The sequence below is a fragment of the Eleutherodactylus coqui genome, chromosome 8 (genome assembly GCF_035609145.1).
Source record: "Eleutherodactylus coqui strain aEleCoq1 chromosome 8, aEleCoq1.hap1, whole genome shotgun sequence".
NCBI lineage: Eukaryota > Metazoa > Chordata > Amphibia > Anura > Eleutherodactylidae > Eleutherodactylus > Eleutherodactylus coqui.
In genome coordinates, this window is record NC_089844.1 from 75,720,358 (window position 1) to 75,746,294 (window position 25,937).

Below are 25,937 nucleotides of genomic sequence, written 5' to 3' on the forward strand. Positions count from 1 at the left end.
GAAAAGATCTTGTCACAAAATTATAATTCAAATTTACTGTTTTATGACCTATGTAAAATGTTATTTTAAACCACAAAAAATTCCTATTCACCAAATTTTAATTTACTTTCCATGTCATGTATGCAAATTATTGCATTATACACCAAAGTACCTGGCTAAATACCAATCATGGGGACCAAAAGCCTCGATATTAGGCTCATGCATATGACAGAGACGCATGCAGGAGGCTGTATAGCGTGGCACTGAGTATCTGCGGCCCAGTACTATGAGGTTGTGGCAGTCTGCTGTTTGGTGCTCTGTATTTCAGAGATATTCCTGCCCTGAAGCTACCCTAGGATAGAAAAGCTTTAGGATACAGTATTGATTTTTTTCCGTAGGATACTTATTGAAACCAACCAAAAAAAAAACATTTTCTGACTGTATGAATTTGTTATATGGTGGTTCAGTAACCCCCTATGGACTTCTCGGCAGGGATGTGATGCATAAGATACCCAATGGACTTGGAAGTGCCGCTGTCCACGAGATGCAGAGCATACTGTTTGTATAGAACGTGACTATCTTGGTTCACCTTTGGAATATTGAATGACTGTTCAAGTTACCAAAGGAGTTGTATGATCAAGGATCTGAAGTGAGTTTGAGATTGGTGTACTATAAGTAAATGATAACGTCATCTTTCTCTTATATTCAGGAGCTGCAGCTTGAACACGCACGACAGGCATTTGCTCAAAAGGACAAAAATAAATCTGGAATGATAACTGCCTTGGACTTCAGCGACATCATGGTTACGATACGGTCACATATGCTTACATCATTTGTAGAAGAAAATCTTGTCTCTGTAAGTAGCAGCTGCAGACATCCTTGGCCTGTTAAATGACAAGACGCAACATTTCCAAAAATGTAAAATTACTCTATTCAAATCGCAACATTATTATCAAGAGTATTCTATTCAGTCCCTTTTAGGACTAATTTTATCTTTCAAAAGTAGTACAACAAAAAAAATATATATATGTGTATATGTCTGTGTGTGTGTGTGTGTGTGTATATATATATATTTATATATATATAGTGTGTGTGTATGTGTGTATATATATGTATATATATATAGTGTGTGTGTGTGTGTGTGTGTATATATATATAGTGTGTGTGTGTGTGTGTGTGTGTGTGTGTGTGTATATATATATATATATATATATATATATATATATATATATATAGTGTGTGTGTGTGTGTGTATGTATATATATATATATATATATATATATAAATTATAGAGATGGGAGGGTCTGCGAAAATATTTTTTTTTTTCCCAAAGCCGTTTTTTTCCCTGAGAAACTGAAAAAAAGTGTGTAGAATGTTCTTTTCCAATGATAAATAATATATCTATAAGGTGGTATTTAAACTACATAACATATAAAATAGCTTTGGAAAAAAGCTGAGAAAAACTGTTTTTCTCCCAATTTTTCATTTTAATTTCCCCAGGCCTTCCCAATTTGCTGTCGCCGTAATCGTACTGACCCATAGAATAAAGTTAATGTGTCATTTCTGCCACACTATGTATGCTGTAAAAGCAAGACCCTCAAAAATGGTAATTCCTATTTTTATTTTACCCCACTTAAAATTTATAGAAGATTTTCACTACATTAACCCCTTAACGACCAGCCCATAGTGTTTTTACGTCCTCCCGAAGTGGGCTTTATTCTCTGAGGACGTAAAAACATGCTTCCTGCAGAGAATAATGCCCCTCGGGCTGTGGACGTGACAGCTCCATGCTGTTGGTGTCCGCAGGTAGCTGACAGCATGGAGCTGTCATCCCGGGCTGTTCGGAGCCCCCCCCGGCATTGCGATCGGCGCTATGCAATGGATAGCGCCGATCGCAAAAAAAGTAAATAAAAGTGCAATAAAAGTTAAAGATTCAGCTGCTCTGATGGATCGGATCCATCGGAGCAGCTGAAATTACTCACCGATGTCCGCCGCACGACTCCCAGCTGTCCCGATGCTCCGGGCGCCGTAGCCGTCCTTCTGCGCATGCGCGCCAGGCGGCATTACGTCAGCCGCATGCACAGAAGGCCCGACGGCGCAGGAGACTTAAAATCTCCTGGCTCCCGGCTCCTGTAGGTAGCCGGGAGGCAGGAGATGTCAGCGGGGACCACGGTGAGCGGTCCCCGGTACCGCGATCGCCGTTATACAACGGATAACGACGATTGCGGAAAAGTGAAAAAAAGTGTAAAAAAAGAAAAGTTTCACCTCCCCTCATGGATCGGATCCATGAGGGGAGGTGAAAATACTCACCTCAGGTCCGCCGATGTCCTCCGGCCGGTGTCGGGACCCCCCGCTGGCTTCTGCGATGTGCCGATGCGGCGCGCATGCGCAGAAGCCGGCGAGCCCGGCATATTCAAAATCTCCCTGCACCCGGCTGTCACAGATAGCCGAGTGCAGGGAGATATGACTGGGGACCGCTGTATGCGGTTTCCAGTCATATGATCACCTTTATCCATCAGATAACGGTGATCATATAAAGTTAAAAAGTAAAAAAGAAAAAAAAAAAGTTAAAAGTAAAAAAAAGTTTAAAAAGTTAAAGTTTCATCTCCCCTTATGGATCGTATCCGTAAGGGGGGATGAAATTACGTACCCAAGGTCCCGGATTTGTTCCCTGGTGGGATGTTGATACGCGGATCTTACCCCAGCTTCGGTGCATGCGCCCGTCAGCATGATGGCAGACGCATGCGCAAAAGTGAAAGATTGCCCAAGAAATATAAAATCTCCCTGCTGCTGGCTACAAAAGGTAGCCAAGAGCCTGGAGATGTCACGGGGAGCCGCGGTATGCGGTTACTGGTCACGTGATCGCCGTTATCCAATGCATAATGGCGATCACGTAAAAGTTCTTTAAAAAGTGGCAGTTTCATTTCCCCTCACCGATGCGATCGGTTGGGGGAGATGAAACATCTTCTCGGAGGCTTCCGCATTTGAATCCAGATGCGATTATCCTCCATGGACCCTTCCAGCTGCTCCGCATGCGCCCGCCGGCAAAATGCCGGACACATTCGCAGGAGCCGGGAAGCCCAGGAAATTTTAAATCTCCTTACTCCCAGCGACTAACGGTCGCTGAGTGCTTGGAGCAGTGACCGGTGGCCTCGCTGAGCGGTCCCCGGTCACGTGATAAAGTAGCGATCTAACATTAGGCCGGTCACACATGACCGGAGAGGAATTACAGGTTCTGCATGCGCTTGATCAGCGGTAATCCACGGATCAATCGCATGCATTGGATTACACAATTCCCCCCAATTAGCTGGTCGGAATTACGTAATCCACTCGCAGAAACAGAACACAGCATGCTATATTTTACCGCGGATATCTGCGACCTAGAGCCCTTTGTGCTCTATGACCGCGGATATACTCGCACCCCATATGCAAACACATTGTGTACGGGCTGCGGGTACCCGAGTCATCTCTAAGCGACGGTGCGGGAAATGCAAACAAAAAACCGCCTGTGTGAGTAGGCAGTTATGCGCAGTACATTACGCAACCGTACGCAGGGTCACAGCCGGGCTCACAGCTGGAATCCGCTGCAGGCCTCCGCAAGCGGATTCCGCCTACGGCTACGTGAGCACGGCGTTATTCAGACCGCTACCAGTAATCCGTAATTTACAAGAAGCCCCGGGAACGTTCATCTTCCTGCAGTTCCAGGAGCAGCTTGTTGAGCGCCTTCTCTGTGAGACCGCCGCACCGCAGCAAGATTACAAAGCCTCACAGCGCCACTTTCTACACCCCATCCCCGCCGCTGAGGTTACGAAATACCCCCCAAAATACATGAGAGGAGGGGGGATACATGGTTTTCTTGCCCCATGTGCCCAGCCCAACCAGCCTCCGTAATTACCCCTGTCTTCGGACATAAAACGCAGTTTATATTATTACCTTTATCTAATATTTAGGGAATGCCAAAAAATGGGGATGGCGGGGGGGGGGGGGGGGGATTATTTTTAGGAAGTCACATTTTTTTCCGTATAAGTGGGCAATGGGGCCTGGAATTTATTCAGTTCTGCACTGAAATCCAGCGGGCATTCCCTCCATTATGGGCCTAGCCATGTGTCCTGTAAGTAGATTTGGGCCACAATGGGTATGTTTCTGAACACGGGACAAACAGGGGTATCCATTTTGGGGTGAAGGTCTTCATTCCTATGTACACTGTACAAAAAAAACAGTTTTTAAATTGACAAAATTGCCAAACAAATGAAAATTGTAATTTTTTCCTTTTGCTTTGCTTAGATTCATTCAAATACTTTGGGGTCAAAATATGCAGTACACCCCTAGATGAATTTGTTAAGGGGTCTAGTTTTTAAAATGGGGTCATTTGTGGGGGTTCTCTATCGTTTTGGACGCTCAATGGCTCTACATGTGGGCAATGGGGACTGGAATTTATTCCGTTGTACCCTGAAATCCAACGGGTGCTCCTTCCATTATAGGCCTAGCTATGTTTCCTTTAAGTAGATTAGGGCCACAATGGGTATGTTTCTGAACACGGGACAAATGGGGGTATCCATTTTGGGGCGAAAGTCTTCATTCCTATGTACACTTTCCAAAAAAAACAGTTTTTAAATTGACACAATTGCCAAAAAAATGAAAATCGTAATTTTTTCCTTCTGCTTGGCTTAGATTCATTCAAAAACTGTAAAGTCAAAAAAGTCATCATACCCCTAGATAAATTCGTTAGGGGGTCTACTTTTCAAAATGGGGTCAATTGTGGGGGTTCTCCATCGTTTTGGTCACTCAATGGCTCTACAAGTGGGCAATGGGGACTAAATCTCCTTCAAGCAAAATTTCTGTTCCGAAAGCCACCGGTTGCTCCTTTCATTTTGGGCCCCATTGTGCATATAGACGTAATACTAGGGCCACAATGGGTATGTTTCTGAGCACAGGACAAACAGGGGTATCCATTTTGGGGTGCAAGTCTTCATTCATATATGTGCGGTACAAAAAAAACTGCTTTTGAAATGACAGAATTACCAAAAAAATGAAAATCGTATTTTTTTTCCTTCGGCTTGGCTTAGATTCATTCAAAAACTTTGAAGTCAAAAAAGTCATCGTACCCCTAGGTAAATTCGTTAAGGGGTCTACTTTTCAAAATGGGGTAACTTGTGGGGGATCTCCATTGTTTTGGTCACTCAAGGGCTCTACAAGTGGGCAATGGGGACTAAATCTCCTTCAAGCAAAATTTCTGTTCCGAAAGCCACCGCTTGCTTCTTTCATTTTGGGCCCCATTGTGCATCCAGACATATGATTAGGGCCACAATGGGTATGTTTCTGAGCACGGGAGAAACAGGGGTATCCATTTTGGGGTGCAAGTCTTCATTCATATATGTGCTGTACAAAAAAACTGCTTTTAAAATGACAGAATTACCAAAAAAATGAAAATTGTAATTTTTTTCCTTCGGCTTGGCTTAGATTCATTCAAAAACTGTGAAGTCAAAAAAGTCATTGTAGCCCTAGATAAATTCGTTAAGGGGTCTACTTTTCAAAATGGGGTCACTTGTGGGGGTTCTCCATAGTTTTGGTCACTCAATGGCTCTACAAGTGGGCAATGGGGCCTAAATCTCCTTCAAGCAAAATTTCTTTTCCGAAAGCCACCGATTGCTCCTTTCAGTTTGGGCCCCATTGTGCATCCAAACGTAAGATTAGGGCCACAATGGGTATGTTTCTGAGCACGGGAGAAACAGGGGTATCCATTCTGGGGTGCAAATCCTAATTTTCATGTGTACTATAGAAAAAAGTCCTGTCTTTAAAATGACATATTTGCAAAAATATGAAATTTTAGTTTTTCTCTTCTAAATTGCATTGACTCCTGAAAAAAAACTGTGGGGTTAAAATACTCATGACACCCCTCAGTGAATACGTTAAAGGGTGTAGTTTTTAAAATGGGGTCACTTGTGGGGGTATCTATCATTTTGACTCCTATGAGCCTTTCCAATCTTGGATTGGTGTAGGAAAACAAAGTGTTCCTCAAAATGCTGAAAAGTAATGTTACATTTGTACGTCTCCTAAATGGTTAAAAAAAAACGAAAGTTTTTCCAATGTGCGCCCAAAATAAAGTAAACGGATGGAAATATAAATCTTAGCAAAAATTTCTATATTATGTTTGCACATATTTGAGATATTACAGTTGGAAATGTGAAAAAATGACGATTTTTTCAAAATTTTCCCAATTTTGGCGCTTTTAATAAATAAACACAAATTCTATCGGTCTTTTTTTTCCACCTAAATGAAGTACATGTGGCGATAAAACAATGTCAGAATCGCTTGGATATGCAAAACCTTTCTGGTCTTTTTCCATGCTAAAGTGACACGTGTCAGATTTGCAAAATTTGGCCTGGTCATTAAGGCGTAAACAGGCTTGGTCACTAAGGGGTTAAATGGTATCAATGAAAAATGCAACTTGTCTCACAACACACAAGTCCTCATATGGCTATGTCAGCAGAAAAAAAAATTTCAAGCTGGGAGGAGAAAACAAAAATGACAAATGGCAGTGTCCTTAAGGAGTTAGGTCAACCACACATGGTGAGAATTATCAGTACTTTGGGATTGGTTGAGACCTATTCCCATACCATGGCTGCCCAGCTGTGCCACATCAGGGCAGTAGACATCTATGACATCACAAGGGGCTATTTCAACTTTTTATGATTGTCAAAAACACCCAGTATCTCCCCATTCATTGCTTATTTTTTAGTCAAACGTTTTCTTCCTTTACGGTAATAAACTAAGAGTGACACTGAATAATCAAAAATTACTTTGTCCACACATTTTATGCTTTTGTCCGCAAATAGTTCTTTTAGAAATTCGGACTCTCCAGAGACGTTTATATACCGATAACTCAAAGTATGAAATTCTGGCTAACACAACTTGGTGAATGAGTGAAACTTTTTGTAAAGTAAGAAGCAGAAATGTGTGATCAGCCCAAGTAACCTCAGCAAGACTTTTACGTTTTTAATAATCATTGATTTCCTCTTTTTGTAGGCTGCGGGGGGAACCATCTCCCACCAAGTGAGCTTTTCCTACTTCAATGCCTTTAACTCATTGCTCAATAACATGGAGCTTGTGCGAAAGATTTACAGCACTTTAGCAGGCTTAAAAAGAGACTTGGAGGTCACCAAAGGTATTCTCTTTTTCCCTTTTGTGCCTTGTCTCATGTGCTCTTAGAGATTTCTGAGTAGTAGTAAATGAATGCTGCAGTGGATGAAGTGGATTCACTATTTTCCACTTTTTTTAAAGCGTAAACTATTTTCTTTCCTTTTAAGAATTCTGACTGCCATAGTTCAGCCTTTTTGTACACCAGGGGGGTTAATTGAATGGCAACTAGCTACTTGGACCATTATTGTGTGGTTTCATATAAGTGCATTACTATGGTTGGAAGAGATCCATATTCGTATACAACCTATTGCCAATTGTTGAACGTATATTCACAGTCACTGAAGGTGCTAAGATCTACATTGAACCACTGGGGAAAGCAATGATAAACCACCCCGCAAAAACAGTCTGCCAAGAAAACGTTACGATGGACGTCACCCTAGGAGTCTGTCACGACTCGGTGCTTGCACCAGGGGACTTTACCTTTTTACCTTAACCTTACATTGAACCATCCATATGACAGAAATGAAAATGTCAAAAGGCGTACAGTTTCTCCTTAGGGAGAACATCTAGAAGGTGTGCGGAGACTTATAAGACCATGCATGCTCCTCTGGGATATATGCAAATTGGAAGATGGAACAATGCCTTTACAGTGCCACCTATTGGCTAGCTGAGTGAGAAGCCTATGGCATGTGTCAGGTGGAGTACAGTTTCTCCTTATAAGTCTTCTCGCATCTTCTAGTTGCGGTCCTCAAAGAGAAACTGTACCCCTCCCGACCCACATCATAGGCCTTTCATTCAGCCAGCAAACCTACTGTACACTGACGAAGGGCAAAAACCTTGCATAAGCTGTCTGTACATGGTTAAATTTACTACTGCAGAGGACTCTGGCTTTAGCTTATATTTCTACTCATTGTTACTAGGCTTGTTGGAAGGTCAGACATTGACTTGCAGGAATGCTTCCTTCTAATGGGTGGCGCTGTAGAAGCATTGTGTCATCTTCCTATTTAGAAATGAAAGTGGTATTCCCATCATATAATGCTATGACCACAAAGAGATTTTTCTTGGTTACAGTAAAAATATATATTAAAGGGACACAAAAACTGAACATTTTAAAAATGATGTTTTTGTACTTTGCAGAGGAATTTGCAACTTCTGCAAATAAATTTGGACAGATCACTCCACTGGAAATTGACATCCTTTACCAACTCTCCGATTTATTTAATGCCACTGGGTAAGTAATACATCTACTTTTCTACTTCAGAACAAATAATTACATTTATTCTTTCTGGCATTAGATGAATGTTCACCATTGCAACCAGTTTCTTGTAGTCTCTTACCGTGGAGACACACCTACATCTCCATAGAAGCTATAGGTGCAAAACAGTAAGCTTTTAATAAAAGGGAAGCAGTCATCAACCATAAGCAGCATTAACTAAGTTATAGTGCTTATAGTTTAGGTGACGTGGAGTCCAAGGAGCCGACCTCTCTGCATACAGCACGGGCGTCAGCTGTTTACTACAGCTGACACCCGCGGGCAATAGCTGGAATCGGCCGATCGCGGCTATTTACCCTTTAAATGCGCTGTCAATTCTGACAGCGGCATTTAAATCCCTCGAACGATGTTCAGGGGTCCCGTCTGGCGCCCCCGCGGTGAGTTTGGGGGAGCCGTGCAGGTGTCATGGCAGCAGAGGCCTTCTGAAAGGCCCCAGGGCTGCCTTGGGAGACTGCCTATCAAGTCATCCCCATGGGGTGGCTTGATAGGCTACCTGTCAGAATGCAGTATGACGTAATGCTGTAGCATTACGTCATACTGCAGGAGCAATCAAAGCATCGGATATTGTAGTCCCCCAGGGGGACCTAAAAGTAAAGTTAAAAAATGATCAATAAAGTTTTTTTAATTGTTAAAAGAAAAGTAATAACATTTTAAATCACCCCCTTTTGCCATATCTATTATTAAAAAATCTAAATCATAAGATAAAAATATGTATTTGGTATCTCCGCGTCCGTAAAAGTCCAATCTATCAAAGTAGTGCATTATTTACCCCGTACGGTGAACGTCTTCCGAAAAAGAAAAAGAAAGAAGGCCAGAAATGCACTTTTTCAGTCACCCTGTCTCCCAGAAAAACGCAATAAAAAGCAATCAAAAAGTCATATGTATTCCAAATTAGTACTAATGGAAAATACAGGACATCCCGCAAAAAATGAGCCCTCGCTGCACTACGTCAACGGAAAAACTTATTGCGCGCACAAGATGACCGCAGAAAATAATTGAAAAAAAATTAAATGTCTTTGAGAAAAAACAGAGTAGTATAGTAAAAAAAAACCTACAAAATTGGTATCGTAGCAATCGTACTGACCCATAAAGTTATAATGTCGCTTTTGTTGGCAGAATGTCGTTTTTTTTTTCATTTTACTCCGCTTTGAATTTTTTACAGCGACGTCGATAGATAAATAAAGGAGGTATGAATTTTTTAAAGGGGGGAGGAAAAAACGAAAATGGGGGAAAAAGGGGGGGGGGGCGTCATTAAGGGGTTAAGACTCTTTGCCAAGTTGGTTCATGTTTAATTTTAGATTAGAATTTTAAAAATCTAAATAATTTAGTAAATTTATTAAACCAAAGGTGAAAAATATAAATCACAGCATTTATATGATTTGAACTTTGCTAATAAAACATCTTTTATAATGATAGGAATTGAAAATCTGGGAAACATTAATATGGAGAGGTTAAAGGGGTTGTCTCAAGATATAAACTTGTCAGCTATTGACAGGGTAGGGAATAAGTGTATGATCAGTGGGGCTTTGACACTGGGACCCTGACCGATCACAAGAAGGGGCTCCTGTGTATGTATGGGAGCAGCGATTGAGTGTGTGAGCTGCCGTTCCATTCATTTCTATGGGACTGCCAGAGATAGCCAAGCTCGGTACACCAATCGGTAGAAAACATATCAAGACAGAAGCCAAATTATCCATGTATTTATTATATTATTGTTTATATAGCACCAACATATTCTGCAGCGATGTGTAGAGCTTGTTCTTATTCATTTCAGTCTCAGTCCCACAGTGGGGCTCACAATCTTTTTTCCCTATTGCAGACACATAAACAAGGACTAATTTTATAGGATGCCAGTTAACTTATTAGAGTATCTAGGGGAAACCCATGCAGGCATGTAAGCCCTTGTATTAGTGGTCAGGTTACTTAAAAAAATCTGACCAATAATACATTAATTTACTAGTGAGTAACTTTGTAATGCATATAGATTTTTTTGTTGTTGTTTGCAGACGTCTAACGCTTACAGATATTGAAAGAATAGCACCTCTAGAGGAAGGGGCACTACCATACAACTTGGCAGAACTCCAGAGGCAGGTAAGTGGAGTCTTCCTAACACCTAGCAATAAAAATATATACCAGTATAGACGTTAAAGGCTGTTGAAACTTTTGTGCCTGAAAAATCAATGCACACATATCTTAAGTCGCTTTTTTTTTTTGCATTGAGTTTTCCTTCTCATGCATTTTGTAAGCCTCATACTTTGTTTAAAGGCTCTTCTACCTTAATGTTTCTGGGGGCGAACCCAACACTGACCAGCTGGTCTCTCTTATGAATGCACACAAACTTATCTCCCCCTCCTCTCTACTCTTTCAGAGGATGTATAGCATAACCACGCCCATTCAATACACAGCTATCTCTCATCTTCTTCTGTAGCTGCTGGTTTATTAGCTTGCACTGCTGATAAAAGCAGAAAATTGACATGTAGTAAATTACAGCCCTCTAACAGTTTTTTCTGCTTTGCTCACTGTCCTGATCACCTCCAGCATTCCCCGGCACGGTCACACAGCCCTCTGTAATAGCTCCGTGGAAGGGCAGTGAATGCACATTCACAACAGGAAAGCAGGCTAGGGAAGGAGAGGTCTGTTTATTATGACAGAATTTGCTAAGATGTCTTTCCTCCAGTCTGTAGTGCCTTGGAAAACAGAAATCAAATAATCAGAATTTTTTTTCTGAAATCCAATTATAAAAAGTCTTTAATTCCAAAACCACATTGCTGAAAGAAGAGTGCAAAGTGTACATAGCCTTTAAGTGAGTGTATGGACTGAGAATTAAAGCCTTTTTCAGTGCACAAGCCATGCTATACTCGTTCAATTAATAGGAAAACATTTTAATGTTTCCGTTTGAGGAAAAAGAGATTTGTTATTTTTTATTTTAATATGTGAAAAACCATATTGGACAAATTACATTTCCTAATAGAGAAGATTGTATTCTTTTGGTCTGGCCACTACTTGAGCTGAGCACAAGGCACATCGTGGACTCGATCACAGCAAGTTCCTGTTTCCATAATGATTGAATGTAATCAATTAAAATATTTTAAATTAAGAAAATGTGTCCGTTTTTTTATGTTGGTTTCACAATAGACGCGCACATTTGTTTGTAGTTAGGAGCCATATTATTTCCTAATGTCTAACATGAATGAATTAAAAAACTGATGTAAACTAATGTCGTCCTATCCGTTTGGATCTGAACAAAAATGTGCTACAAGAGGTGAACCGTACCTTATTGATATCTGTTCCCATTTGAGTAGTTGTGACATGTATATGGCAGTTTGAGTCGTGATAATGGTAATGAATTTTTAATCGATGATTAAACCTATTGGATAAAAGTTTTTTTCTGGGACTTTTACTAATGATTACCTGTTGATCGGCAGGGATCCACCGCTCAGGTTCCTCGCCAATGAATTGAAGGCCAGGCCAGCTATTAGTGCAGCATTTTAGTTTGGTACTGCTCCTATTGAATTCAATGGGAGTTGTGCCTATAGTACCAAATTGGGCCATTGCAGTGCTGACATCAATATCTGCTTCTAGCACTGTCCACTGTGATGGCTGGCTTAGTGATCAGTTGGAATGTCTACCAGCAGACCCCCGCTGATCAAGTGTTGAATTTTGTTTGACGATAGGTCATGAATAGTAAGGCCTCTCTCATACAGGGCGTTTGCAAAAACGCTGCATTTTTCAACGCTGCGTTTACTGCGTTTTCAGCACAGCTGAAAACGCTGCCCATTCATTTCAATGGGAGACACACTGGAAAACGCCCAAAGAATAGAACATGCAATGCTTTCAAAATGCAGCGTTTTTCAACGTAGCATTTTCAGCCTTGTGTGAGCAGCCCCATTGAAATGAAAGGGGGCCTTGTACAGCGTTAAGCACAGCGCTGAAAACACAGCGCTAAACGCTGTACAAAAACGCCTGTGTGAGAGAGTCCTAAAAGTCTCGGAGAATCCCTGTGAAGGGATTGCTCACTTCAACTTTTTGTGAGAACGCTGCTCCAAATAAAAGGTGATCACAGAGTGTCCAGATACTGGTATCCCCAACAATCAGCTGTAATCTGTAGAACAATATGATAGTAAAGTGTTCTATTTCCCTGCAGCGCCACCACAGGGCAAATGAAAAATTACATAGTTTATTTTCAAAGCTATTTGCTGTCTTAAGGCCCATTTAGACCGAACGAGAACCGCTCAAAAATCACTCAAAGCCGTCTTTTGAGCGATTTCTCTTTCTGTCTAAATGCAGGGATACCATGCAGTTTCCGTGCACGAGTCATTGATCGCCGAATTCCAGTGAGCAATCAGCTGTTATCAGCAGAGCAGGCTGTTATCACAGCCGGCTGCGCTGATAAGATTCTCTCTGCTAGTTTCTCGCTGTGAATTCACAGCAGGGACACTGGCAGTCAGAGCGGAAAAGAATACAGCTGTTTGCTTATGCAAAACAGCTGTACTATACTATTAGCGGCTACGGCAGTGTCCTGCTTCGGCTGCATATTCTATAGTAGCTACTATAAAGTATGCAAAGATGATCTCTCAAAACTGTCACTCAAACTATTGTTGAGCGAGTTTTAAGCGACTATCTTTAAGTGTTAATGGGGTCTGATGTGTAATGTACTTATGCACCAGGTCGTCCAGAGCAGGATACCTGCTCTGTATCCAATCTTTACTTTTGGAGTGTATTCACATGGGCTCGAAAATTGTGCAGGTTTTCTGCGTTGTGAGAGACACAAAACTTGTATGATAATACAATGCATTATTTGTAATGGGTGTATTTACAAAGGCAATTCTTTTCTTGCAGCAATGCTGTGAGATGGAAAAATCGCAGCATGTTCTGTGTTCATGCAAGTCTCGCACTAGAATAGAACATGCGGCGTGTCCATGTTCTGTGTGATGTGAGTCAGGCGCGACCTGCTGTCGCCCATATGAATGCATCCTGATAATACCGTGTTACTTGGAAAATAAGCCTTAGCATGATCTTTTCTGGAATTTTTGGAAAGGCTTGAAACATAAGCCCTACCCCAAAAATAAGACCTAATTATAGTTAGTCAATAGGAATGCATTAGGTGCGTGACAAGGTCTGTAAAATTGCAATTGCTGCATCTTTACGGTGCTTTCCTGGGTCAGCCAAGTCTCTTACCCAGCAGACTCTGTCCAGGTCTTTCCCGCTGCTTTCCAGAGCCCCGACACGGTTCCCACAGTCCTCAACCACCCATGCAGGATCACTTCCTGAATACGGGATTCATTAATCCTTCCTCCATGGCTCAGCCAATCAATGCAGCGCTCTAAGAACCAATTTGTGCTTTGTGGAGGCGGCATTTATGAATCCTGTAACCAGGAAGTGATCCTGTATGGGCGGCTGAGAACTGTGGGAACCGTGTCCAGGCTTTGGAAAGCAGCAGGAAGGACCTGGATCAAGACGGCTGGGTACGTAAAATAAGACATTCCTGAAAATAAGCCCTAGCGCCTCTATTGGGTCAAAATTAATATAAGGCCCTGTCTTATTTTTTAGAACTCCCCATTTTAATTTTGGGGTTCCCTCTTATTGTGTGGGTTTTTTTTTCTTCATTTCACTCTGGTAACAGATATATGATTCCATATAGCTTTTAATTTAAAAAAATTCTTGTTTAGGTTAATGAGTCATAACGGTATAGCGTCAGTTAACCAATCACAAAGGCTGCTATCACACTGCAGAGCTTCTCCCCTGCAAAACGTAGGCGGGGCCCTGCTGATTGCGGCCGGCACCTGTACTCTTCGTGCTGTTTGAATTGAGAAGTCCAGAAGCTGACCACCATCAGTATTTCTCTAGCTGCATTTTGCAGGGAAGAAACGCCGTATGTAATAGCAGCCTAACCATATTTCTTTTCCATCATTTAATCACCGTGCTCATTAAAATATATTATGTTACTATACTAAAGTTTTATTAGTTTTTCACTTTTCCCATAATTAGCTTTTCATTTTCAAGCATCCTCCTTCTAATAGTTCTCCCGAATGAAGTGCATACCAGCCAGGCCTGCTCAGCGCTGCAGAAGTGTTAAGAACAGATGTTCAGGAAGTCGTGTTCTAGCTTATTTTGAAATTGCTCACAATCTGTCGCTCCAGGCTGGTGAATGTCACAACACTGAACTTCACTGGCCCACCAACAGAGACAAATGACACCAGAATGTAATCTTATTTTTCCTGGCCCTTTCTTTCCTTACATTTTACAAGCAAACTTATTTGTCTAAGGTTAAAGTTATTCAAGGAAGCCAGTGTACAACATCCAAGAAACTAATAATAATCACCTTTATTTACAAATTCTACAGCACTTCACAAGTCAGAGGGAACGGGTAAAATGAGACGTAACACATAATATTAAACTAATAGAAAGTTTGAACAATAGTAGTGAGGGCCCTGCTCACAAGAGCTTATGGCCCTGCTCACAAGAGCTTACAGACCATAAGGAAATTTGGAGGACATGAAAGGTACAAGAGCTTATTCTGTACAATGTTTTTTAAAAAATAGGGTACTATACATATATACTTAAAGCTGTATAGTATATTTATGGGCCAGATGGTAGTGTAGAGCTGTGTGTCCTTGTTTGGTACTGCAGCAGAGCTAATTTAATAGGAGCTCTGCTTGTAGTACCAAATTGAGCCACTGCAATTTTGACAGCACTATCTGCTTCCAGTATTGTCCACATTGACAGGTAGACGAAGAATCTGCTGATCGGTGGAGATCCAAGAGGCGGCCCCATGTCCATAAACTATTGATGACCTGTCCTGAGGAAAATGGGAAAAGTCATGGAGAACCCCTTCAAGCCAAAGCCAGAAATGGATTGAACGTGAATGGGAAATATAAAGGAAGGACTTATACTTCTCCTTCCTGCTGGCTTTGACTCAAAACTGTTTCAAAAACATGTACGTGAAAGTAGCCGTAAAATCCTGTTCTCTTCTATGAAATGTAATGTCTAGGCAGAAATCTGATAACTTGATATCATTTAGGTTCACATTATCTGTAGATATCAAATGCAGATGGGAAAATGGTGACCTCATTGAGCACCTATGGTATATATTTCTCCAATTTGAAGTTTTCATGTGTAAGTGGGATTTGCTCATCCTGGCGGTGTGGTTCGCCTCTGTTTTGACATGTTGGGAGACTGACAGAATCACATCGTTGTTGACTGTCTGCTGCTTTCTATATATTGCTACTCTGAATGCCGTTTATGAGACACCTGTTGGGGCAGAAAAATTAGGTGTCTGAGCAAAGCCTGAGAGAGAATTCAGACTGATTAATGTCACAGCGGTGATTAATCAAACCTAATTACTGTATTCAGGCAGCAGACTCCTAACTCCCACCCCCCCCACCCCCTCCCATTCCTGTATAGTTGATGGCAGAGATGAACTACAGTGGGGGCATAGTAAGGTGGCTGGTTATGGACTAGGAAATGGTTACTAAGCCAGTGGGTTTTAGGGGAAGGCTTCATTCATACATGTGTTTCCTTACGGCTGTATTCTCTTCCGTGTTCATTCAGTGGGGCAGCATTGGGGACTTCAATTCAAATTCAAGCAAGAGTAAAGGCCCTTTTACACACATCTTTTTGAGCAATAATCGTTGCTTGTAAATGTGTGCACTTTTTGTCCAACGCTGAGTTCAGCTCAGCTTAAAACCCATAGTCCCTGATAAGAGGGACCGCATGCTGAGTTCTCCACAGGCAGCATTGATAACATTCTTTCAACAGCTGTTCCTCTGGAGAACAATAGCAATGTATTTAGAGAACAGACCACCCGCTGTTCCCTAAATACATGCAAATGAAGCTAGTTATCTTCTAATAGGCTGATTAGCCCATTAGTAGCTAATGCAAAATGATCACTCAAAACTGTCAGTTTCTGATGACTTTTATTTCCAATAATTCTATATTGTGATGTTTAGGTAACATTACATAATAACTGTGTTACAGCATCATATAGAGTATAGACCCAAACAACACATTTTTACCCTCGCTTTCCAGACTTAATCACAACATTTATAATAGCAAAAAGGAATTAGGGTTAGAAAGGTAGGAGAAAAAAAAAATAATATAATATATATATATGGGGTGGGGGGGTTAGGGAGGTAGGTAGGTACACTCAGATTTTTTTCTTACAGTTCTTTTCTGGTCCACTATAAGTTTTGATACTGCAGAAAAAGAGTTAGTAGACAGAGTATACCTCCAAAATGGGGAAGACTGGTAGGGGAAGGAAAAAATACCTAACCAGGTATAAAAGAACAAATTTAGGAAAGACAATGCAACACTGTCTTTCCTTGGGCGTATGGTCGTTGACACAGGAACACCATACTTTCTTAGGGGGGAAAAATGTCCGGCCATTGCAAGACGCAGGCCCTTCTTGCATCAGACTTGAGGAAGGGATCTTTAGCTTAATCAACAAGTGGTTTCTCATGAATATAAATTCCAAGCGAGGAATATGTTGAAAAGAACCTTGCCCTTGAGCTTGAAATCAGCAGTTAGGGACTCTAGCCCATTCTGCATTAAGGCGTCCCGGGGCACCCGGGTTCTCCAATGGGATGTCCCACTATGCCAAAAGCTGCTGTCCTTCATCAGGGTTTTGGATAAGGTGGATTTTGTCATTTCTTGTTACAATCAGTTTAGGCGTGAATCCCCACTTATACAGGATTTTATTGTCATGCAGAGCTAGGGTGATGTTCTGGAACTTTCTTCTGGTTTGGATCGTCATCTGGGAGAGATCTGTAAACAGCTTTATTTGATCCTAGGGTGTTGGAAGGGTTGCAATCTTCCTAACCGCATAGAGCATGGCTTCTTTAACATGAAAAAAGGGAATCCTCACTATTACATCTCTAGGTAGATGGTCTGCTACTGATTTCAGGCATGGCAGTCTGTGTGCTCTATCAATGATTCTTTCATCTGGAGAAGAATCTGGTAACAAGTGTTTTATGAGCTGTTGGATGTATGCTTTTAATTTAGATGGAGATATCGATTCTGCAATTCCTCAGATTTTTAAGTTATTGCGCCTATTCCTATCTTCTATATCTGCTACTTTGCTCTTTAGTGCTTCTAACTCATCCGCCACGCTGTAGTGTGCACCAATAAGATCATTATGTGAGGTCGTGAATTCTGCCATCTTGTTTTACAGGGGATTCACCCTTGTTCCTATTTCTGCCATTGAAGTATTTAGTGAAGTTGGGATAGATAATAAGTCCTTTTGGACGGACCCCCTCAGGGCTAAAATCATCTTTCTTATTAACAACTCTGATGCTGATTGTTCTGAGCAGCTTATATTTAAAATAGGATCATCATGAGAAGCTGTGTTCAGTGATAACTCAGAAGCATCCCTCTGCTTTTCTGTGTGTTGGGTATCTTGCAGGAGACCATGATCAGCTATCTCTATTGCTGCGTGTTGTAGCTGCTGCAGCTGAGGCGCGGGCACTTTACTAAGGGCAGGTATATTATGCGCCATCCTAAAAGTCCCTGTCTGCGCCTCTTCGCTTTCTTGTGGGCTTCTATTCCCTTGTGCAACCCCTTTCTGGACTCCCAGGAGCGGGGGAATGGGAGAAGATCCTTTATTGTTCTTCAGGGCATCCTCCCGGACCGCCGCTCCGACCGGCTTTCTCTTCTCCGGTGCGCCGGCAGCCGCTCTTCTCCTTCCTCCTCACTCGCGCGGGCAGTGAAGAATGAGGTGAGACGCTGTGGTCCCGCTTTCACTTTCCTCCTTGCAGCCATCATCGGAGGGAGTCTTCAGTGGGTTTCTCTTTACTTCGGGTCCCTTCTTCTGGTAGCTCGGTGTCGCTTAGCAGGGCCTGCGACCGCTCCAGTCTCTATCCAGGCCACACCCCCAGTTTCTGATGACTTTTGAGTGATCATCTGTGTGTGTGTAAATGGATCTTATGGGTCCTTTTACAGAGATGTGTCCAAAAGTAATTCCAGACATAATTGCTCCCATGCTTTTACACAAGAGCAATGATCACTTAGTGAGTGGAGATGGAGCTGGCCGCAGATCACTACCAACTCCTCGCGCCTATTCACCTTAAATAGGCAGTTGTTCATAGAAGAATGACTGCCTGTTTACATTGGCCGATCGTCATTCAGTTTTTATGAGTGCAGAAACTGAAGACGAATGATAAGTGAACAATTATATTATTGGCCCATGTAAAAGGGCCCTAACGCTGGAGCCCTTGTTTACTCTCTGTTCACCGGTTTCCTCCAAGAACATCCTAATAGGTTAACGGGCTTCCTATGAAATTGGTCCTAATATGTCTGAGATGGGGAAATTAGATAGTGAGCCCAAAAGTGACTGATATGAATGGTCACAATCTCTGTACGCACTGTTTTTGATTGTGTTGCGTTTTTTAATTGAAAACCGTGGCAAATCACGGTGAAGATACATGTGCTTTTTAGATGTGACTTTTATGCACCACAACCACGACATCTAAATACATCCTTAAACTTGACTTGGTATATCCTGATAAGGTTGTCGGAATCCAAATACTATTCAACCAGAAGCAACTTCTTTCTTCTGATCCACAACAGTTCACATCAGTTGATTAAGTATTAACCCCTTAGGGACCAGACACTTTTTAGGGATTTTACCCATGTGGTGGTTTTTACTGTCCTGTTATTTCCTTCAGCTATCAAAATTATTTTTGCTGTGTTTTTTTTTTTTTGTGACGTATGGCGCTAATTTTTAATATCTTTTTTACTGCTTTTTTTTCCGTTTTTTTGTTTTATTGGGTGTAAAAAGCTAAAGAAAATGATTTTTTTAAAAACATTTTTTGTTTATTTTTTTATTTAGTATGATTACACTAAAATAAAGTATGGGAAGGAGTTCCTCATTTTGTTACGGACGTTTTAATATATAGTATGTATGGTTTTGGATTGCAGGGCGCTAATAGTGACGTTTTAGGTTGGCGTCAGTTTTGGGTTATTTTCTTTCTTATGTATGCATTGTTGTTTTATTCTGGAATTTAGTCTTACTGATGTATACAATTATGTTTTTTACTATCTATGTTCCCCATGACGTCATGTAAGACCTCTGGGGGGCATTCGCTTTTTCTTTTTTTTAAATGACAGTTTCCCACTGTAGCTGGAGCATCCGTAGGAGCTCCAGTTACAGGGTAAAACAACCCCTACAGTGACATTAGTCACTGGCAGAGCTGGCCAGGGTCTAGTATGACCCTTCAGCTCTGCTGTAGCAGGGAACCCCAGCGGTCACATGAGCCCCGGCTCCCGGAGTGAAAGTTACACTTTACTTTCACTTTCTAGTACACAGTGCTCATTGAGCACTGTGCACTCAGAGAAGCAGAAGGCAGAAAACGTTAAATACCCCTCCTGTCTATCAGCTGTCACTAACAGCTGATAACCCGTTCCTACCTCTGACTGCAGAGCAGGGGGCTTGAAGCGCTGCCGTAATTTTACTATCGGCGGTGCTTTAAGCCCAGGACCAGGAGCCGTAAATTTACAGTGCCTGGTCCTAAATGGGTTAAACGTCACACCTCCACAATGCAATTAAACACACCATTATTTTCTCTTTGGGATTAAAACAAGCAGCAGTACAGGTGTAATCAACTCCCAACTTGTTAAAAGTTTCAGTAAAGGTGTTTATCAATACTCAAATGGCAATAAAATTGGCGCACGTAACAATCAAATAAAGTCACTCGGACACAATTGCCCTAGTCTAGTTTTGAATTTAGTCCTGCTTCTTTCAGGGCATAACCTCCGATGCCACAGGAGCCAATATATAAGGCTGCAAGCAAATGGCAGAGCTGGATTCCGCATCGCTGCAGAATTCTGCTCGGCCTGCGACCTTGCGTACCTGTCGTTCTCCGGCTTCTTTCTACTGCGCATGGTCTGCACGGACATGTGCAATACAGATTTTATTTTTTGAACTCCTGTTTCTCCCGCGTCATCGCTTAGCAATGACACAGAATCTATGATCTTTCCGCAATGTCAATTGTGGACGGGCCGCGGATCAGACAGCTTCTATTGACTTCAATGGAAGCCGTCCATGGAGAATCCGCACAAAAATTGAGTATGCTGCGATGTTTCATCCACGAGCGGAAACCAATTGCATGCAGAATCACTTTTTCATAGCATGCTATGAAGGGTATTTGCTGCGGAAACTAGAGGCAGATACCCGTCCCAGATTCCACAGCAAATATGCGCTCGTGTGCATGAGGCCTAAGGGTTTATAATCTCTGTTCCAGCAACGCTATTTCCGAGTTCCTGGCCCTCAGCAATACATAGCAGGGCACATCCTAAAATAGACTATTGCTCTTTTCTTGCAAGTGAATGGGTCTGAGCTGCAGTACCAGGCAGGATTGGCATTATTGGGAGACCATTATTCTAATCTCAAACAACCCCTGGAATGGCATTTCTGCTACATATGTACATCACAGTGGTAGGTCAGTTTGATCAGTTGTCAAAGTTTGACCACATATGGCCAGCTGTATAACAAAGACGATAAATTTTAGCAATTTCTTCTTCATAGATGTAAGTCACCTGCCATACTTATTTATTTCCTTATGTGACCTCCTTACAGATGCTTTCCATTATGATTTTTGCAGCTTTAGAAGTCCACAGCCTCCACTGATCTACACCAAAATCCAGCTAACTAAATATTGTGTCTTATCTGCTGTTATTAAATTGGACAGGAGACATATCCTTCAAAGTAAATGACAGTATTTAGCAGCATAGAAGTTTTAGCCAAGAAAGTGATTTCAGACAAAGCAGAGTATAATCCTCCGGTTTCTGTGTGACTAGAGGAAGCTTACAAGGAAGGGAATTGTCTTTGAAAGGGATAAAGATAAACAGGTGTGCCAAAGACAGGGAATCCTCCTTAGAGATGAAGAAAACAGCATGTCTGCCCTTGCAGATCACCTCTTCTAACTGCTTGGCAGCCATAACTCAGACTTCAAGAGACAGTCTTGCTTATTGTGGGATGTTTGGCTACAGTTCGTCTACACATTTTAATCCGCATTGTCTTTAATCCTTACAAATATTTTAAGGAATACTATAGTCTGAATTTGAAACAAAAGACTGACTGTTCGTACAAGAAATGTGGAGAAGTAATGGTTGTAAATAGCGTGTTGCTAAGAAAGTACACTATCCTACTAAAGGTAATTGGACACCTGAGCAAAAATCATAAGTAGTATTTTCAACATGTTAATACTTAGTGGGGCTCCTGTGGCCCTAATGACATTGGATACTCTCCGTGGTATACTTTCTACTAACGACCGATATGCTTCAACTGGTATTTCCATCCATTCATCCTGCAAATGCCTGCCAAGTTCTCTCAAAGATGTATTGGCCCATCTACAATGGTGCAAGGAACATCGTCATTGAACAGTTGAGCAATGGAAGAGCAGTCTATGGAGTGACAAATCACCCTATTTTATCTTCAAACCAGATGGATATACCTGGGTATGGAAGTCTGGGGATTGATTTTTACTTGAGTGTGTTGTGCCAAAAATTAAGTACAGCTGAGGTTCTGTTATGGTCTGCAGATATTTCACGTGGCATGGTCTTGGTCCCTTGATTGTAGTGGCAAGAACCATGTACCTTGACATCCTAGACAATAATGTGCTGCTTATAATACTTTGGAATGGTCATCAATACTTCCAACGTGCATTGTCACAAAGCTAAAACTGTTTTACATTGGTTTTAGGATATGGATGTTCCACTATTGGACCAGTCTGCAGAAAGACCCGACCCGAAACTTATTGAACATTTTTGGGATAAACTGGAATGTCTGGTCAGGAAATAGGAACAGCACCCAGCTTTGTGAGAATTTGCCAGACATTTTCAGGATGAATGGAGGGAAATACCAGCTGAAGTGTATCAGTTAGTAAAAAGTATGCCATGCAGAGTATCCAATTAAGGCTAAAGAAACACCACTAAGCACTAAAATATGTAAATAAATACTACTTTTGATTCTTGTTTAGGTGTCCAATTGGCTGGCGGGATTCCGCTGCGGCTTTCTCTCCCATAGAGAGGAGCGAGGCTGCAGCGGGGAAAGGAAAAAAAATTGACATGCTGCATATTTTGAATCCGCGCCGCAACGCTGGTTCCACCTGGCTTTTCTGTCCGTGTAGATGAGATTTTTGCAAAGTCTCGTCCTCCTGGCTGGCACAGTCTTTAATATTACAAGGCTAGTATGCACTGCATCACCCCTCCATTTCACTGTGTCAGCAAGCTTCCTTACGCTGGGTTCACACAGGGCAGGTTTGCCGAGGAAATTCTGTGTGGAATTTTGCTGCAGCAAATCCGCCCGCGGCCGCTAATCCCAGGGTTAGCCAGCCATGTGGACGAGATTTGTCGAAAATCTTGTCCACGCAGGACGGCCAATCCGTGGCGGCAAAGCCGGCGCTGCGGCACGGATTCCCCGGCCGCAGCATGTCTTATTTCTTTTTCTTTTTTTTTCTGTTGCAGCCACACTGTTCTCTATGGGAGCACCGGCCGCAATGGAAAAGCATGCTGCCAAGCTGCTCCAAAGCCCGCCGCTAAGTGCCGCGGGTTTTAAAGCAGCACTTTTCCGGTGGAAATCTCGTGGCTTTTCGCTGCATCAAAACCACGAGATTTCCGATGGGATTCCGCCTTGTGAGAACCCAACCTTAATGTGTCATAGTACAGCACCTCAACTCCAATGATGGGAATGAGACCCCCAATGTATGTGACTCCCCAGATTTGGCTATCTCTGGCAGTCCTAGTGAAGTGCATGGAGGGGAGATGTGCATGTGTGGCCTCTGCTGCCCACACTTTAAGCATGCCAAGACTGAAATCTCAAGATTGATCGGGGTCCTAATGGTTAGACCACTACTGATCAGCAAGTTATCCCCTATCCCACGGATAGGGAATAATAACCCTATTAATTATGGGGGTGCCATGGTAGCAGTTGAGCTTGGGTCCTAGTGCATAACGGGACCTAAAGGTCACTTTGCCAAATAAGAATATACTGGTACTATAGATGGCACAAGATAGAAAGGGGCCTATTGCAAATTTTGCATTGGGGCCCAGGAGCTACACCCCCTACAGTTCAGTATTGCTTTTATGCAGCAAACAGGTCTCCTGTGCAACTGCAGCCTCTGCGCCTCCTATATCTATAACACTGTCTCCACTCGTTTTTTTTTTTTCCTTCAGATTAAATATATTTTTTGTTAATTCTGATGGCAGAATCCAAGATTACGTGAATGAACTATAGATAAAGATCTTGGTGGATTTTCTAGCGGGTGTTCCTCTGCTTATAGTGAGAGGTTAAACATATTACGAAAAACGTGCAACAAAGGGCTAGTGACACTGCAACTCTACAGCTATCATCAGGAGAGCGGGTTTTAATCCCTCTCTGAAAACATAATTATACATGGCCTTTTGAACTTTTGCAATTATCTTTGTTAGTTAGCAAGTGCTAGAGCAAGCTTTGCCAGGGTAAAGCTCCGTTGATGGCAGCATGTCCGTATTGAGTGAACTCCCTTACAGCTGAACTCTTCAAGCTTGACTCGGCCTGATAAAACTAGTGGGGCATATGTAAAGGAGCTGTCATCACTCAGATCACATTGATTTAAAGAGCAGCCATGTAACCCTTCGTTTCCTATACTTGATGTGAGTATTAATAGCGATATATATAAATAGTTATTCTGAAACTCCATACACTCCAAGGCAAGCTTCCTCCTTTTCATATGCATTCTTCTGCAAGTATTCGAAAATGAGAAAATCTTAGGGGATCTACAGTATATATAATACTGGGTAGGGAAAAATTGTGTGTTGGGGGGGGGGGGGAGGGGGGTGTTCCACCTATTTTGGAAATAAACTACACCCTTTTTCCTGTTTGAGAATTCTTATACTTCATTGTTACTACAATAGCAAATACTTTATAATGTTAACATTCATGTAGGATTTTTGAATTTTTCTTTCTACAATTGGTTATTCTGATACAGAAACTTCTTTTTTTAATCTACCTATTTTCAAATATTTTATATCAAATTAATAGGGGAGTCCTCATTCAGTAAAGCCACCAACCAGACTAGGCAGAGAACAATTGCAAAAAGTATCTGTCTCTCTCTGCGGGATCTGAGTTGGCCATGCATCGCATGGACAGCTCATTGATTTCAGTAGACACCATTTGTAATGCCTCATTTTGCCTATGGTGGCGCTGCAGGGAATTTTAATACTTTCAGCCAGAATCACTTATGTATTGCAGATGATTGCTGGAGGTCCCCCACAGCAAAACCCTCTGTGATCAGCTTATTTTTAGGGAATCATTTTGGGACAAAAGGGATTGTTGAAAGCAAACAACGGCATGTAATGTTCCTAAACCTGCCCATTATACACTAGGACACATTTCTAAAAAATGTGGTAGACAGCTTTTTGAGTTTGAGTTGAAATGGTGCAGGTGCATATGACATATTTATATAGTATAGGTTTGTCTTTTTAACCTTTTCCAATCCACTGTCTGACCTCTGAAGACATTATGATTTAAGGCTGTACAGCTCCGATGTTGGAAGACATCCATCGGGGTTCTCTTACTGTATATTGCCAGCCTCCCTGCTGTCGGAGCCTATCCAACGTGTCACCTCATGCAGTACTGGCTTTAGCCAGCAGATAGCGCCGTTGTATAACGGCAGAAAGAGTAAGCCCCCTAGGAAAACCAGGATACAAATTGGATTGGAAAGGGTTAAATGTTTTCTTCATGGCCAAGGGTTTTCAGTTTAAAAGGGCTGAAACCAAGATAGACTTTTTTTACCTAACCACAGGATAGGTGATAAGGCTGATCAGCGGGGGTCTCGCCAACAATTTAGAGAACCGGGCTCCCATGTTCCTCTTTTCTTGTCATTGCAAGGTCACTTCTCTCACCCACAGTGACTTCAAATTGAATGGAGCTTTAGCCATGCATGTGCAGTGCCGTTCCATTCATTTCAATAGGGCTGATAGAAATGGCTAAGTACAAAGCGCTCGACTATCTCCCGACAGCCCCATTGAAATGAATGGAGCGGCACCGCGTATGTGGGGCCATTGCAGTGGGTGGGTGCAGCGAACCCACAGTGAGGAGGACAGGGGAAACAGGACCATTGTTGTTGGGGTATGTGGGGGTCTCAGCGGAAAGACCCCCATAATCAAACTTTTATCACCTATCCTATGGCTGTACTATAAATGTGTCATATGGATGGATTATATTGTGCTTTGAGCTCCTATGGAGGCATGCAGAGATAATTTTCTCAATGACTCATACGGTTCTATGGACCACCACTACTCCAGTGCAACAATGATGGGGCGGATTTATTATTCAGAATACAATGGATGTCTGGCTCAAATTCTGCCAGAAATCAAGCTTACATGCTTTGCACAACTTTTCATATGTGTTTTTAGACACTTTCAGACAGTATTTCCAACTCCGTCTAAAAGGGGTGTGTCCTAAACTGCACCAAAAATTGTACCAAATTGCAACAAAATTTTGTCACAATCTTTGGTATAATGTAAGTCAACTAATGGGCAGTTTAAACTCAGACTAGACAGTCTTAAG

At 41.9% G+C, this 25,937-nt stretch overlaps 1 protein-coding gene across 1 annotated transcript in view; it reads left to right on the forward strand.

Annotated features, from left to right (window-relative positions):
• The window catches only part of SLC25A12 (solute carrier family 25 member 12), a 144,108-nt gene that overhangs the window by 56,922 nt on the left and 61,249 nt on the right, over window positions 1-25,937 (forward strand). Inside the window, exons 6-9 of the mRNA XM_066575859.1 lie at window positions 689-835; window positions 7,006-7,144; window positions 8,257-8,350; window positions 10,399-10,483. Coding sequence (XP_066431956.1) covers window positions 689-835; window positions 7,006-7,144; window positions 8,257-8,350; window positions 10,399-10,483 — 465 coding nt within the window. The remainder of the gene's footprint in view (window positions 1-688; window positions 836-7,005; window positions 7,145-8,256; window positions 8,351-10,398; window positions 10,484-25,937) is intronic.